Raw genomic sequence first — 15,232 nt, forward strand, 5'->3', positions numbered from 1 at the left:
GCTAAACGCATGCCTTTAATTTCACTTCTAACTAATAACGCATAGCATGTGGAACAGAAAGCCATAAACTCAGATCATAGCGATGGACCACCAGGCTGTGTTGCTGGGACTGAACCCACAGCCTCCTGAATGTCACATCCCCAGCCCCTACAAACACCATTTTTATAATAAAGACCAAGCCTCATGGCTATGCAGTTCCAATTGTAAGAAGTAACATTGTAAATCAGTCTGAGGTGTCTGTACAAAATATCTTATAATTGGTCATTTCAAAAACTCAAGGCTTCAAAGACATTCAAAGCATGATCACAAAATATTACATCAGTATGTATTTTCTATTTTTTTATGTATCAGCTGAAATTTAAGTAAAAAGAAATATATTTTCTTCTAGTCTGGAGTTTAGTTTTACAAATCTTGTAAGATAAAAGGCCCTGGGAATCTAATTGCAGGAGGAAGAACAGTTGTGTGGGCATCATTTACTTAACAAAAACAAAACCATAAACGGTTCCCTGTTTGCTGATTTCAATTACTATTATGCCAAACACTGAAAGGTCAATACAAACAAAAAAAAGAGTCAATCTTATTGTAGGAGAAAACAGAATGGTCTTTATTAGAGAAGGGTGGAGGGAGGGACAGACAGACAAAGGATGGGGAACAGTGAGAAGCTTCAGTGTATAGTTGGGATTGACCTCTAACATTCTGTAATGTGGAGGGGAAGCTACGGCCAAGAATAACCAACTACATACGTATGGTGAAAATGCACACAGAGCGAACATTCAAAGTGATGGATGAAGTATATGCTCTTGTGAGTCAATTTCAATTGCTGATTTGAAGAAAGAGGCTCTGATAAATCTCTCCCCATCAGATATCCTAACTGACGGTGCATGTTTTCACATCGCTGCTGGAACATTTCAAGGCAAAAGTAAATATCAAAAATGAAGATTCCACTGGAAAAACAAGGGCTTGAACAGAGCATGATGAGAGGAGGTGCGGAGGCCACAGGGGTATGCATGTCCTACAAAAAGTGTGCTAAAGGCTGTGCAAAAGAAATCGTGTCCTTAGGGAGTAATCTGGGAGAATGGAGACAAACAGATGGCACCCAACTATACTCAAAGAGCAAAGCTGCTGCCCTTAACTGGCAGACTAGTATGGCACCCACGTAGCTGTCCCCACGTAGCTGTCACCAGTATCCTTTGTGTAGGTTCACAGCCCCTGTACCGTGGTACTTTAGCTGGGCCTGTCCTCAGAATCTTGTCAGGTTTAGTGAGATATGTAGGATTCAAAAGTATGACAAGCTGAAGTTAATGCAGGGAGTGGATACTCTTTTATTCCCTTTGAGACAAAATACGATGCTGAAATTTGATCATCCACTTGATGGGATTTAGGATCACCATGGAACAACCTTTTGGGCACAAGTGCAAAGGAGTTTCTAGACTGAGATGACCGAGGTGGGAAACCCCATCCTAAGTGTGGGCAGTCCCATGGCACAGGGCTGGGGTCTCAGACTAAAAACAGGAAAGCAGCTGAGTACCAGCATTTACCTGCTTCATGACTAGGGATGCGATGTGACCAGCCACCAACCGCTTCTGCCACCCTGAAGGACTGTGTGCTCAAACTGTGAGCCCAAATAAATCCCTCATCCCTTGAGTTACTCCCGACAGGTATTTTCGTCACAGCAATGAGAAAATCACGATGCTGGCAGAAGCAGCCATGCTTTGCTGTCTGTGCTGAGTCAGCACCTCTGCCTCATGTTCAACAACTCCTCTGCTATCCTAAGTGTGCTAAATGTTACAAAGCCACTCAAGTATTCAACAAGGAGAAATCCACACTCCATCCTTCACCTTTGAAGGTAAGCTTCAAACCCTAACTCTCAATAGTGTCTGCATTTCAAGCCAAAAGACCAAATGCCCTACCTTTGCGGCTTCCACCATGCGGGCAGTGGAGTCAGCCAGGAGCTTCGCAGCTGCGAGGAGCTTCTTCGAATTCTCCATGTCAATCTCAGCCTCCGCATCTGACCTCATGGCATTAACGAGATCAGATGTGGCCTGGGCCAGTACCCGAGCTTGGCGCACCATCTCACCTAAAAGGACAGGGCAGCAGGTATGGGCTGTTTATTTACCATTCTGTCAACAATGATCTCAGTGGTCAGGAAGGGGTTTTTATTGTTATTTGTTTGAAACAGGGTTTCATGTGTCTCAGGTCAGCCTCTGACTCACTGTACAGTCAAGGATCACCAAATCCTCCTGCCTCTATCTCCTTAGTGCTGGGATTATAGACAAGCACCACCATGTCTGGTTCATAAGGTGTTAGGGGCTGAACCCAAGGCTTTCTTATAGCTAGGCAATTTACCAAAATGAGATACACCCACAGTTCCTGGTTTGGAGTTTTTATTTGTTTTTATTTATTTATTCATTCATTTATTTATTCATTTATTTATTTTTGAGACAGGGTTTCTCTGAGCAATAGCTCTAACTGTCCTGGAACTCACTCTGTAGTCCAGGTTGGCCTCAGACTCACAGAGATTTGCCTGCCTCCCAAGTTCTGGGATTACAGGCATGTGCCACCACCACCCAGGTCCTGGTTTGGAGCCTTTATTACTGTTTGTCCTCGCTGTGCCTGTGACTTTATAAAAGTCTATTTCAACTTTCTTTCAGAAGTGGAGGTCTATTACGATATAACACTAAAAATGAAACCACTCTAGGGAAAGGACTGGTCCCTTTCCATAGCTTGTCTGAGGGAAGACAAGCTTTAATATATCCAGACATGTGCTAAAATCAAAATGGTGACCTCAGTGGCATTGTGGGACACACACACACACAAAAAGACCCAAGTGGGAAAACCACTCTGGATGGTGAACAAGGACAGGACCACAAACGCTTTGGCAGATGTGCCATGAGCTAGAGAAGATGCTAGAAACAGGAGGAAGTGGAAAGAGGGGACTCTGCTACCTCTGCTACCTTTATTTTAAGGTGAGGGTGTACGTAAAATAACAAGCTAAAAATGAGAAGAACATCAATAGAAAATCCAATTGTACACAGCATTTCTGGTTAGTTAGTAGCTTAAGAAGCCTATAAAAGAGCACAAGATAATTTTCTCAATAACTACCAAACACTTGCCAGGCCTGTGGCACATACCTGGAATCCCAGCACATCACCGGCCGACAGAGTATCACAAGCACAAGGCTAGTAGCCCTGACTACAGAAGAGAGTCTGTCTGTAAAAACTAGCCAAACGAAAGGACCGCCTCCCAGAACTTGTTACAAAGCATGGTTGTACACCGCAAAGAAGAAGCGGACCTCATAGAGTAGGGCTGCAAATCCTTTTTAGAGAGAAATTTCATTAAGAAGTTTAAATTTCAAAATTCATGTATCAGTTGGCTGGGCACTTCCACACATAGGCACCGCTGGTACATACAAAACTCTGAAGGCAGGTGAAGACACATTTTTAAGAAGGCTCCATGTAGGAACATTTTTGTAAAAGCAAAACAAACTTGGAAACTAAAAGTCTATTAACAGATGAGCAGTCAGAGGCCGGAGGCTAAGCTCAGTGCCCAGCACACAGCCAGAACCCTTTCTAGCACTGAGAAAAAAGGTAATTGGTTAAGCATATAATGATACCTCCAAAATGGATGTCATCCTGTCATTTAAAAACAAACAAACAAAAAACCCAAATGTATAGTTATGCATGAAAAAATCATAGTATGTATAACACAATGATATATATTTAAGCTGTGAAGGGGCCTCCGTCTGTCTCTGTATCCACAACCTTTAAATGTAGGGGTGCTCTAGGATGGGGATGCTAACTTGTCTTCTATAGCAGCCATTTTACCCTGTATCAGTACAAAGATCAAGTGGTCAGTTCTGGGATCGAGAGGGCACAGTGACCGGATGAATTCAGAGCAGTTTGCTTTTCAGCAGGCTGGAAAGGTATATTGCATATATAGCTTTAATTTAAAGCACAAGTATATCACAGTATATTAAAATGTCCCACTCTACACCTCCCCAGGAAATGCTAACAAGGAGTGTGGTCTAGGCCTTTCCTTTAATCCCATCTGCTGTCTGCTGTCCCTCCTGGTTCTCTACAGTGACCTTGCCCTCCACACTTCTAGTGGATTTCTACATAAATATCTTCATTCCAAGCTTTGTTCCCGATTCCTTGGGTGGCTGCTCTGACTTTACCAAACTATGTCCTGCAAATGGGATTTAAAAGAACTTATTAATACTATAAATTCAAATAATGAAATTCTGATGAGGCTTTTAACTGTGGCCCTGGAAGAGGTTGGCAGGACTCCCGGGTCTTTCCCTGTGCCTCAGTGAGGAAGTTTCGGACTAAGGAAGATACTCTATTTGCTCTCGCTGGTTACTCTAGACGCCTTCACCTAGAAAGTGACTGTCACCATGAGGAAAGCCCACACCTCCTCCACCAAACCAGTGCCTCACCAGCATCACCCATGGAGCTGAAGATGCTCTCAGTGACACACATGATGGTGTCGGTGGCCTGGTCATAGCGGCCAATGGGCTCGCCACGGCTGGCGAACTGCCGCACGTGCTGCAGGAGGTCATGCAGGGCCTGGCTGACCACGCTGGCCGCCGCGCTGACCTGCTTCAGCAGCTCACTGTCGCCAGTGGCCGCCTGGCAGGCACGGACACAGTTTTCCACAGAGCGGTCCACCAGCTTTCCAGCCTCGATCAACTGCTCCTGGCACACGGGAGAGCTGATGGTGGGGCTCACGACCTGGAAAGATACAGAAAAGTTTGCTGCAGGGGATGTTCCTGATGCCCCAGGATGCCCAGCATCTCCCTCAGGTCCCTTTGATTTCAGTTAGCATACATACCAATGTGGTAACCCCCACACTATTATACTTTCCTTGTGATTTGAGAAATCCTGCTAATTAGCCATGCGTGGCAGTCCTAAATACCCCACACAAGGACAAAGTCTTGCTATTTATCACAAGTGACTCTTCTAGGCTGAGATAGGGCATCTGACTACCTAAAAGAATTGCATGCATTTTCCAGAGGCCATCTAAAACTCTGCCTGTTCTTCCTCAAAGGCTAGGGAAAGTGTCAGTTCTCTGTGGACTCCAGGGCTAACAGGAGCATCACTAAGGATGCCTGTGAAGGCTCCAAATCCCACCCCAGGTGGGAAAAGCCACGCTGTCAATCACAGATCTACACAGCAGGAAATGGAAAGACCAGAAGCAGAAGCCCCCATCCTTGGAGAAGCAGACATGCACAATGGAGTGGAAGGGCACCTCGAGTCGGGGCAGGTCTGAGTCATAACCGCAATTCTGCTGCTTATTTCCACGGCCGAAGGCCCCTCATTAACATGGAGTCACCCCAGGTTCTTCATCAGTAAATGAAGACTAATGCCTGCTCAATGCGCAGGCAGGACTGCTGGGCAAACCCAGTCATGTGATTCTGATACAATGAACACACCGTGAAGCCATTCACAGGAAGGATGACTAGACCTCCCCAAGAAGCTGTGGGTTCAGTATGAACCCCTGTGCCACCCATTGCAAAGACTCTTTTATGCACTAGAAATAAGATGCACTGAGAGGCCGAAAGGGAGATGCAGCAATCTGCAGCTAACAATAGATAAGCCAACAATAAAAACAAAATTAGACTGCTTATACTAAGATCCTATCGTGTCTGGCTGGGTGTGGTGTACAACTTTGATACCAGCACTTAAGAGGTAAAAGCAGATAGATCTCTGTGAGTTCAAGGCCAGCCTGGTCTCCATAGATAGTTACAGGAGAACCAAGCTACATACTGAGAACCTTGTTTCCACCTCCCAAACCACTCCTGCAAAAAAAAAAAAAAAATCCGCCCCCCCAATCTAAACAAACAAACAAAAAATTCTATCATGTCCCCCCAAAGCAGCCTTGGAAAAGAAACTCCAGACCTCAGGCTACCTAGTGACTGGTGACAGGTGAGAATATATGACACTGTAGGAAGGGCTGGCATGCCAGCGGCTTACCTTGGCACATGCCACAAGCTGGGAGGTGGAGAGAGCACACTGGGTGGCTGCAGCGATCACTCTGTTTTGTAGGACGGTGTCTTCGGCCACCTGGGCCACATTCTTCGCCTTCAGTACCAACATGGCAGCGGCATTGGCAACAGCTTTAGCCAGACTCATTAAAACATCCTAGGAGAAGGGGACCAAAGCTACTCATTTATTTCTTGTTTTTTTTTTTTTAATCACCTTTCAAACACTAAAACTGTGTGGAATGCACCCAAACTTTCTATTAAAACCCCACTTGGCTTTTATAGGATTTCATCACCTCAAATTTTTTCCCTTCATTATTTGAAATGCCAGCTCATCCTTATAAGAAATGAGGGGAAAACTTGTATACTAATAACAAAATAAGTTCCTGTAGACAACGAGTAGCACAGGCTTCATATAAAACAGGTCAGGGGCTGCGGAGATGGCCCAGCCATTAACGCACAAGCACAGGACCTGAGGATCCCCAGTGCACATGAAGAAAGCCGCAGGCCAAGCGCATATGCTTGAGATGTGCTGTCAGCCCAGAGACAGGGAGGCCCCTGGAGCTCACTCGTCAGCCTGCCTACCCTCATCAGTGAGCTTCTGATCTTGAGACAGACTAGACCATCTCAAACCTACCCTGATCAGTGAGCTCCTGATCCCAAGACAGACTAGACCGTCTCAAAAAGACGGTGGAGAGTGACTGACTGAGGGAGACATGTGACATCAAACTCTGGCACTCAGTGCATGCATATGTACCAAACAGACATATATACACACATATGAGCACATATATAGATCCCCCAAAATACCGCACACAAATTTAAACATGAAAGAAGTCAGACTGAAGGGGAAGGGCGTAAATGCCGATTCACGTTCATGCTCTCCCGCTGACTCTCGACTCTCATATGTGTGATGAATGGGTGGTGTCGGGAGAAACAAACACATATTCAGATACCACTACTACCACCTGCAGCAGGTAGGCATTAAATCACGGCCTCCAAACCGTCATGCCCCAGCGTAAGTTGGAAATTTATCTTTCGGATGTCTTGCTTGTTACGATCCAAAAGTCAGCTGCTTCTCTGCCTCAAGAAAGCAACATGTGACACACACAAATTGATGGCACCAACGCCTACAGCCGGAGAGCCAAAGACTGCTCTGAACATAACTTATTCTCAGTGTTCGGAACCTTCCGCATAAGGATTGGATTATGTGAGCAGAAGAGAACTTGCATAAATAAACTAGTGGCAAAATGATGGAGATCAGGAGGTATGCCTCAGCTAGCAGACAGCTTGCCTAGCGGAAGTGAAGCCCTGGATGTCATGCCTATGAACCAGCTATGATGGTGCCTTCCTGTAATCCAGAATTTGGGAGGCAGAGCAAGGGACCTGCGGCTCAAGGTCATTTTGAGCTAATCTAATTGGTAGGCCAGCTTAGACCCTCTCAAAACAACAACAACCTTCTCTAAGAAAGGGTGCGAAGGCTGCTGGGAACTCAAAGCTCAGTTTATGAAAGGCATTCGCCGGCAGGAGGGAGAATCCTTTGATTACAACCGCCAGATCTGTCACCTGTCTGTCTGACCTGAAGGGGAGCCACTTCTCCATTTAATTTACCTCAGTGCTGCAAATATTGAAAGCAGCTTATTTGATTTAGAAAGACCTTCCCTAGCACCCAAGCTATTGTTACTTTCAGCAAGCATGTCAGAGGAATTGTGGTCAGAAGTCTTTAGTTATTCATCAACATATATATATATTGAAAAAAGCACATTTGGTTCTAAACATCAAGGACACCCACAGGATCTTTACAATGAGAGATTTTATGAGAAAATACACTGGAAATGGTGTCCAGCCTGAACAACAATTCATACTGCTGACAAATACATGCGACCCAGGCAATTCTAAAAAGTAGCAAATAGCCTAAAGAAACTGATTTTGGGGGCTGGAGAGATGGCTCGTTAGGGAAAAGACACTGGCTGATATACTTGATGGCCAGAGTTTGGTCACTGGGAACCCCATGATTAAAGGAGACTCTTTAAGTTGTCTCTGACCTTCACATATATACAGTGGTAAAGTGGTAAGCATGCACACACACACACACACACACACACACACACACACACACACACACAAATGTAATAAAAATGGAAAAGAAGTTGATTTTAAAGTGAACAAAAATAAAGTGGTCTTAAAAGAATCATTTACTGTGCCCTTTCATGGGTCTGTGGCAGTGTCTGGGTGTACAAAAAAAAGTCTGATGACACTTTCAGGAGTCAAGTGGCATTTAACTGCTGCATGGCTTCTCAAGAACTGTTCCCCTTTCAGCCCCCCACCGATCTTGGACATCTGTCTCTGAATTCAGGTTAAAAGCAATTTGGATGTCACAAATTACTAACAAGACTTTAAAGCCTAACTTTCTGAAGCCAACCAGAGCAGTATTTCATGTGATACGAATCCATCTGCTTGCACAGGGACCAAGACAGGGTCACCCACGACCACGATTGTCACAAAGGACTTTGTTTGAGTCATTTAAAGAAATTCTGTTTCTTCCAAAACAAATAGGAAAAGAATGGGATCCTGCAGTTAGAGCTGCTGACCAGGTCTTTGTCAAACTTTTCAATAAGTCCACTGTTGTGTAGCGTGTGTGAAATAAATCCTTGCCAGCTCTGGGAACATGCAGTACATTGAGAACACAAGGAAGGCTCCACCCTGGAACTCAAGACACAGAAGATCAGAGTGGAAACCCATTGCCAGCAGACCCATGACTGCAGGAGGCTGGGAAGCTCATCTCACCACGCTAATCCCCCTCTAAAGACCCTACTCTCTGGACCATTCCACCGTGTCCTTGAACATGGCCCCTAGCATGGCCAAAGAGAAATGAACAGGAGGCAGAGTCTGAATCTGAACACTGCAGACAATCCATCAAACAGACAGAGGATGCAAAGCTTCAGAAAAAACGAAAGAGCAAGTGGCATGCCTGACAGGAATCGACGACATGTCCTCCACCACCCTCGACACTGGACAAAGTATTGTTTTGGGGTGTGCAGTTGAGTGTGAAAACCAGAGCACACGCTCAGGTGCCGTTCCCCAGGAGCTGTCTGCCTTGTCTTCTGTTTGTTGTTTGTTCTGAGATAGGGCCTCTCACTGACTATAGGCTTGCCAATTCAGCTAGGCTGGCTGGCCAGTGAGTCCCAGGGGATCTTCCCGTCTTTGTCTTCCCAGTGCTGACATTACAATACATACTACTGTGTATGCCCAGCTTTAAACATGAGAATGGAGGATTTAACTGGGGGCTTCACGCACGCTTTCATGGTAAGTACATTACCTCCCGAACTATCTCCCCAGTCTCCAGAAAGCAATACTTTAGAGGAAAGTAAATTGAGTGCTTAAAGATAATGAAGCCTAGCAAGCTAGCAGCTGAATCTAATATAGACCGAATTCCTAAGAGTTATCTGCCTAGGAGAATTACCTGTACCAATACAAAATGTGAGGCCAGCACAAAGACAGTATGGAGATCTGAAAGGGAATCGGGAAGGGGACAAGAGTAGGTGTCAGTGGGGTTTATTTATTATGTGATCTGCGGTGAATTCTGCACATGGTAAGGAGGCTTCTAGAAACCTCAGTGTAGAAATGACTTCCGGGAAGTGATTACTGGGACCCAGTCTCTACTGTGTACTGAACACCTTACTGCAGCTCAGGACAGGAATGGGTCCGGGGTCCCAGAACCACAAGTGCAGGGACAGGAAGGAGACACAGACACTACTATGGATGAAAGTGTAAGTTTCTCTTCGCACATACAGTCAGGATTTAGTCCATGTGACACACCTTGCCCCAATAACGCTAGGGAAAATGGTATCCTGGCTAGTTTTATGTCAACTTAACACAAGCTAGAGTCATCTGAAAGGAGGGACTCGACAGAGAAAATGCCTTTATAAGATCCAGCTATAAGGCATTTCCTTAATTAATGACTGATGGGGAAGAGCCCAGTCTATGTGGGTGGTGCTATCCACGGGCTGGCGGTCTTTGGTTCTATAAGAAAGCAGGCTGACCAGGTCACGGTGAGCAAGCCAGGAAGCAGCACCCGTCCATGGCCTCTGCATCAGCTCCTGTTTCCAGGCTCCTGCCCTGTTTGAGCTCTTGTCCTAGCTTCCTTCAGCGACAGACTACAATGTGAAAGTGTGAGCCAAACAAACCCCTTCCTCCCCAAGTTCCTTTGGTCATGGTTTTTCATCATAGCAACAGTAACCCCAACTAAGAAAAGTGGCATGTGGCCATCCACGAGGTAAAAAGCCAGAATGCCAGGGAAAGCTAAGAGAGGGGAAGCTGTTTGATCTCTTTCCAGAAAATATTATGACGTCAGTGACCAATGAAGAGGTGGTCAAAGGGGATATAGCAAAAAAAAAAAAAAAAAAAAAAAAAAAAATGTATCCTCTTGCATTGTGGGAAGGATGTATTTAAGGTATCAAGTGATTGATAAAATGATTTTTTTTTCCCCCAGGCTGGAGCAATGGATCAGTAGTTAAGATCATTGGCTGCCCTTCCAGAGGTCCTGAGTTCAATTCCCAGCAACCGGATAGTAGCTCGCAACAGTCTATATATATGTAAATATATATATATTTACATACCTAAATCATTAAAGAAAAAAGGTATGTCATTTTTCTGAATTTGGTGGTCAGTGTCAGTTCTATATTTGAATTTTTGAGATTTCTGATTTCTATATATTGCATTATGACAATTTAGACAACAGTGGCTAAAAAGCCTAGGGTCGGGGATATAGAGTATTTGCTTAGCATGCGTGAAGTCTTGTGTTCTATCCCCAGAACCACATAAGCAAGTCATGATGGAGCACGCCTGTAATCGTAGCACGTTGAGGAAAACAGGAAGACCAGAATTTCAAAGTCACCCTCAGATACGCAGGGAGCCTGAAGCCTGCTCAGGCTCCCTGAGACCACACGGCCAAAAGTGAACTAAAGGGACTGAAAAGCAGGGACGTCGTTACGAGAGTGCTTGCTCTTGTTGCAGAGGGCCCGAGTTCAGTCACATATTCTGGGTGGCTCAAAACTGACTGCATCTTTACCTCCAGGGGCTCTGACACCTTCTTCTGTCCTCTTGTGGGTACCCTCATGCGCATGCACACAGAGGCACACATTCACATAAATAAAAGTAAGCTAAATAAAAGGTAAAATGTAAAGGCCAGTGAAATTCAATCGAATTATCAGACAATGGATTTGCCAGATTTAGATTAAGTGTATTCTTTAGAAAGCACAGCTTAGACATTAAATATTCTAATTGGGATGGACTCATGTATTACTTGCAAAATCAGAGTCATTTAAAGAGAAATAAGAGACCCTGGCCCCCGAGTATATGGCACAGAGCTCACCCTGGCCTACAACCTCAGTCTTAGTCCTCAACACGTTGACTGTAGGTCAGGGGGAGGCAGACAGGCTGAGATCTTGTCTGAGCTTCAATGTTGTGAAACTGGCAGTGAATCAGGCCAGCTGTAGACAGTAGCAACAGCTGCTCAGCAGAGGACGAGCAGTGTAAGACTCCAGCATTGAAGAGCCTGGGCCACAAAATCATTTCTCCCGCTGAGGCTGAGAGAGGCTGATCTCCGGGGGCTTGACTGCTTGCCAGCTTGGCTGAATCAACAGTTCCCAGGTCTCAGTGAGAAACTTTATCTCAAAACCAAAAAGAAGGTGAACAGCATCCTGAGAGATGCTATCAGAGGCTGACCTTCGGCCTCCACACACATGTGCACATACATGCAAGTACACCAACATCCCCATGTAAAATAAAACCAACATTGATGACACAAAGAATGAGGCCATTAGAAACTCTTCCCTACGAAATAAAAGAAGACTTTCTGAGAATGGTCAGTATGGAGGTTGGGTAGCCAAGAGAAAGGGATTCACGATTACCTTATCCACTGTTTTGTTCATAAAATGTTTAAGAAACTGATAAACAACTCAAAGACCTCACTCCTCAAATCACCTCCTTTGATCTTACACTCAACAGCCCCGGGAAGTCGGGGCTTGCATCCCAATACATCCTCCCTGTGAGGTCAGACTCATCACTCCGACTCCTTTCCAAGACTGGGAAGCTGCAGACATCTTACTTGGAATCGCTCATCTGTCTCGTTCTCTCCGATCTGTCTCAGGAGATCACCACTGGCTTGGCCGATGCTCCCAGCAGCAGTCAAAACAGTCTGTCGAGGCTACAAACAGATAACATGATTGGGTTGGAAAGAAAATGAATTTCTTCCCAAGTCTCACCACACATCAGTATAGCGAGGAATCACACAGATCGGTTCTTCCCACACGCAAATGAAGACCTTGGGTTGTATGCAAGAGAGGAGAGAAAAAGAATTCTGGTGAGAATGATGCAAGAAAATGCTCATCAACCAATAACAGGCAGACGGATGTGCTTGAAATTTCTAGGGACTCGGTCTTGCACAATAAGATCAAAGCTGGTATGTGCAGAAATCCGGTTGCAAACCTGTATGTATGCCTTTTGTGTACTAGTCATGGGGCTTGAGTAACGAGCTGCATCCAATCAAATACCCTTGTCGGGAAGGCTTCTTACTAGGAGCACAACCCTCCCCAGAGGTTAAACCATAGGACCTGACTAGGTTCACTAACTCAGTGCCACCCTGAAAGAGGACAGCAGAAGCCTGTCAGGAAGCCAGAGCTCCACAGACCTGAAGGGATGCAGGTATATCATCTGAATGTGACTATGTGTCCTTAGGGCTCACCTCTCCAGAAGTAGGCTGCACGGCCTTCAGCAAATCAGACACGGCCCCTGCGAGGGTCCTGGCCGCTCTAAGAAGGTCTTCCCCACTGCCCACATCATCATCCATGAAGGCCGCCAGCAGCTTTACGCCCTTGGACATTTCGGTCAGGTTGGACGAGATTGTCGTGATTGCACAGCCCACGGCCGTGTAGTCAGTGTCAGCGGGGTCACCTGAGACAGAGAAGGACCAAGACCAAAGGGGGGTGGTGATGGATGAGGAGAGCCTCGTTTGGTAGGAGGTAAGTGGGTCTGATGAGATTCTCCTCAGTATTCCCACTGGCAAGAGTCCACGTCCCACCATCCTGCAGGTATCCAATACAAAACTCTGAGGTGCTCAATGAATTGGACATCACCCTGACTCCAAGGGTTTTCAATAAGAATAAGGTCTTCTCACCTGGAGGTCTCACATACTGAGACATTGAACAAGGTTCCTGTAACCTTCCAAAGCAAAGGGTCTTGAATTTGAGAGGGGGTAGTAGGAAGTGAAGGGGAAGCCTAGCCAAAAACCTTGTTTTGTAAGGCGTGTCCCCCTTGGTCTAAAGGCGTGTCCCCCTTAGCCGTGTCCCCCTTAGGCTAATATTGACTTATAAAATCTTGCGGGCCTGTGGCCCGCCTGCTCTTTGTTTTCCTGCACTCCTCGCTGGAACCTTGGATTTGTAAGTTCCCTTTCCTTTCCTTTATTAAAACTGAATTATATATATTAAAGCTAGTCTGGTGAATCATAACTGCCGATCAACCACGCACCTTCAAGGAAGAGCTGGAGTGGCTGGGTAGGGATGTGGAAATGATAAAAATACAGTGTGCTCTGTTATGAAATATATAAACACACATATAATTTCAAAGTAGGGGCTAGTGAGACAGCTCAGCAGGTAAGATGCTTGCCAAGGTTGATGAACCTATTGATTCTTCACAACCTGAACAGTGGAAGGAGAGATCTAATGCCTGAAGGCTGTCCACTGTGGCACACGTGTGTAACCCCACCCACGCTGATGAGCAAATGTAACTAAAAATTAAAAAATAAAGTTCCAAAGCAGACTAGGGAGATCCAAAGCAGACTAGGGAGATAGCTCAGTCAGCAAAGCATTTTCCTTGTAGATATACATTAAAAAAAAAGCTAGCCATGATGCTATAAACTTGTCATCCTAATGCTGGGGAAATGGAAGCAGGTGCAACCCTGGGCCTGATGGAGAGTTAGCATGGACAACTTACAGAGGTTCAGGCCAATGAGAAACCCATCTCAACAGAAAGGACTGTGCTTGAGGAGGGACAGCTGAAGTTGTACCATGACTTCCACAAATGCATGCACACGTACACACACATGCGGAAGCACACATGTATTCTCTCTCCCTCTCCCTCTCCTTCTCCCTCTCTCTCTCTCTCTCCCCTCAGGGGAACTCTACCGCAGAGAGAAGTCTAGATATTTCCTGGCTCTCACCAGACAGCACGAGGGTGGGAGTCAGGCTAGCCCAGAAGAGACAACTGGATAAGACAGGCAAAGGATAGATGCTTGGCATGCCCAGACCCTTTCTAGATTCTAAACTCTCCACAGGATAAGATGGCCTCAGAGACTTTGAAATATGTCCACGCACTGATGGACAACGGACACCAAGTGAGCACTTTTTAATGATGCACGAGATCAACAAGAAGGAATGCAATGCTCCTTACATTTATTTCTCTTGGATCATTCGGAGCAAGTGCTTAACCAGGCCAGATGTCTAAAAATAGACTGTCTTCTTACAGTATAGCAATCTGTTGCTGCAGAGAAAGAATGAATATGCACACAAACATGCACACGCACACGCACACACACACACACCAGTGCAAATCACCCAGGGACTTACCAGCTGTGAGGTTGACAACTGAAGCGGTCCCAGCTGTGATAGCATCAACTTGAGAGTGGATTTCATGTTTGGATTCATCCACTTTGTTCTGAACCCACACCCTAGATGCCTGTAAAAGCAGACAATGGAATGATATAATCGTAGAACTGATTTGCCCAGGAGATCAGAGAAGTTGAGCCATAGAAGGAGACCAGAATTTGGCTGCACTCTCCTGCCTGCGCCAGCAGTGAACAAGCCCACGTCACCTTAAACCATATCCTGAACAGGTTCCCCGTGTGTCCAGAGTTGTTAAAGGTCTATAAATTCTCTCTAACTTATCTTGCAATGTAAAAAAAAAATGTTTACAACTTCTAGGAACAGTAACTTGAGATGACTATCTATATCTGGGAGAAAACAACTGCAAGAGTCAAAGATCACGTACAGCACTTCCTCCGAGACCCAGGGAGCATCACAGAAGAGGGGAAGAAGAAAACGTAAAAGCCGGAGAGAAGAGCACTGTGGTGGTTTGAATGAGCGTGGCTCCCATAGGTCCCCAGTTGGTAGAACTGTTTGGAAAGGATCAGGAGGTGTGGCCTTGTTAGAGGAGGTGTTTCACTGGGGGCAGGTTTGGAGGTTTCAGGAAACTAAA

At 45.5% G+C, this 15,232-nt stretch overlaps 1 protein-coding gene across 3 annotated transcripts in view; it reads right to left on the minus strand.

Annotated features, from left to right (window-relative positions):
• Tln2 (talin 2) overlaps positions 1–15,232 on the minus strand; it is a 426,737-nt gene that overhangs the window by 132,023 nt on the left and 279,482 nt on the right. For all 3 annotated transcript variants that reach the window (XM_038322053.2, XM_038322054.2, XM_038322055.2), the window contains 6 exons: positions 14,605–14,713; positions 12,726–12,934; positions 12,090–12,188; positions 5,973–6,140; positions 4,436–4,730; positions 1,911–2,077 (listed from right to left, as the gene is read on the minus strand). In XM_038322053.2, coding sequence (XP_038177981.1) covers positions 1,911–2,077; positions 4,436–4,730; positions 5,973–6,140; positions 12,090–12,188; positions 12,726–12,934; positions 14,605–14,713 — 1,047 coding nt within the window. The remainder of the gene's footprint in view (positions 1–1,910; positions 2,078–4,435; positions 4,731–5,972; positions 6,141–12,089; positions 12,189–12,725; positions 12,935–14,604; positions 14,714–15,232) is intronic.

Source organism: Arvicola amphibius, chromosome 3 (genome assembly GCF_903992535.2).
Source record: "Arvicola amphibius chromosome 3, mArvAmp1.2, whole genome shotgun sequence".
Classification (NCBI taxonomy): Eukaryota; Metazoa; Chordata; class Mammalia; order Rodentia; family Cricetidae; genus Arvicola; species Arvicola amphibius.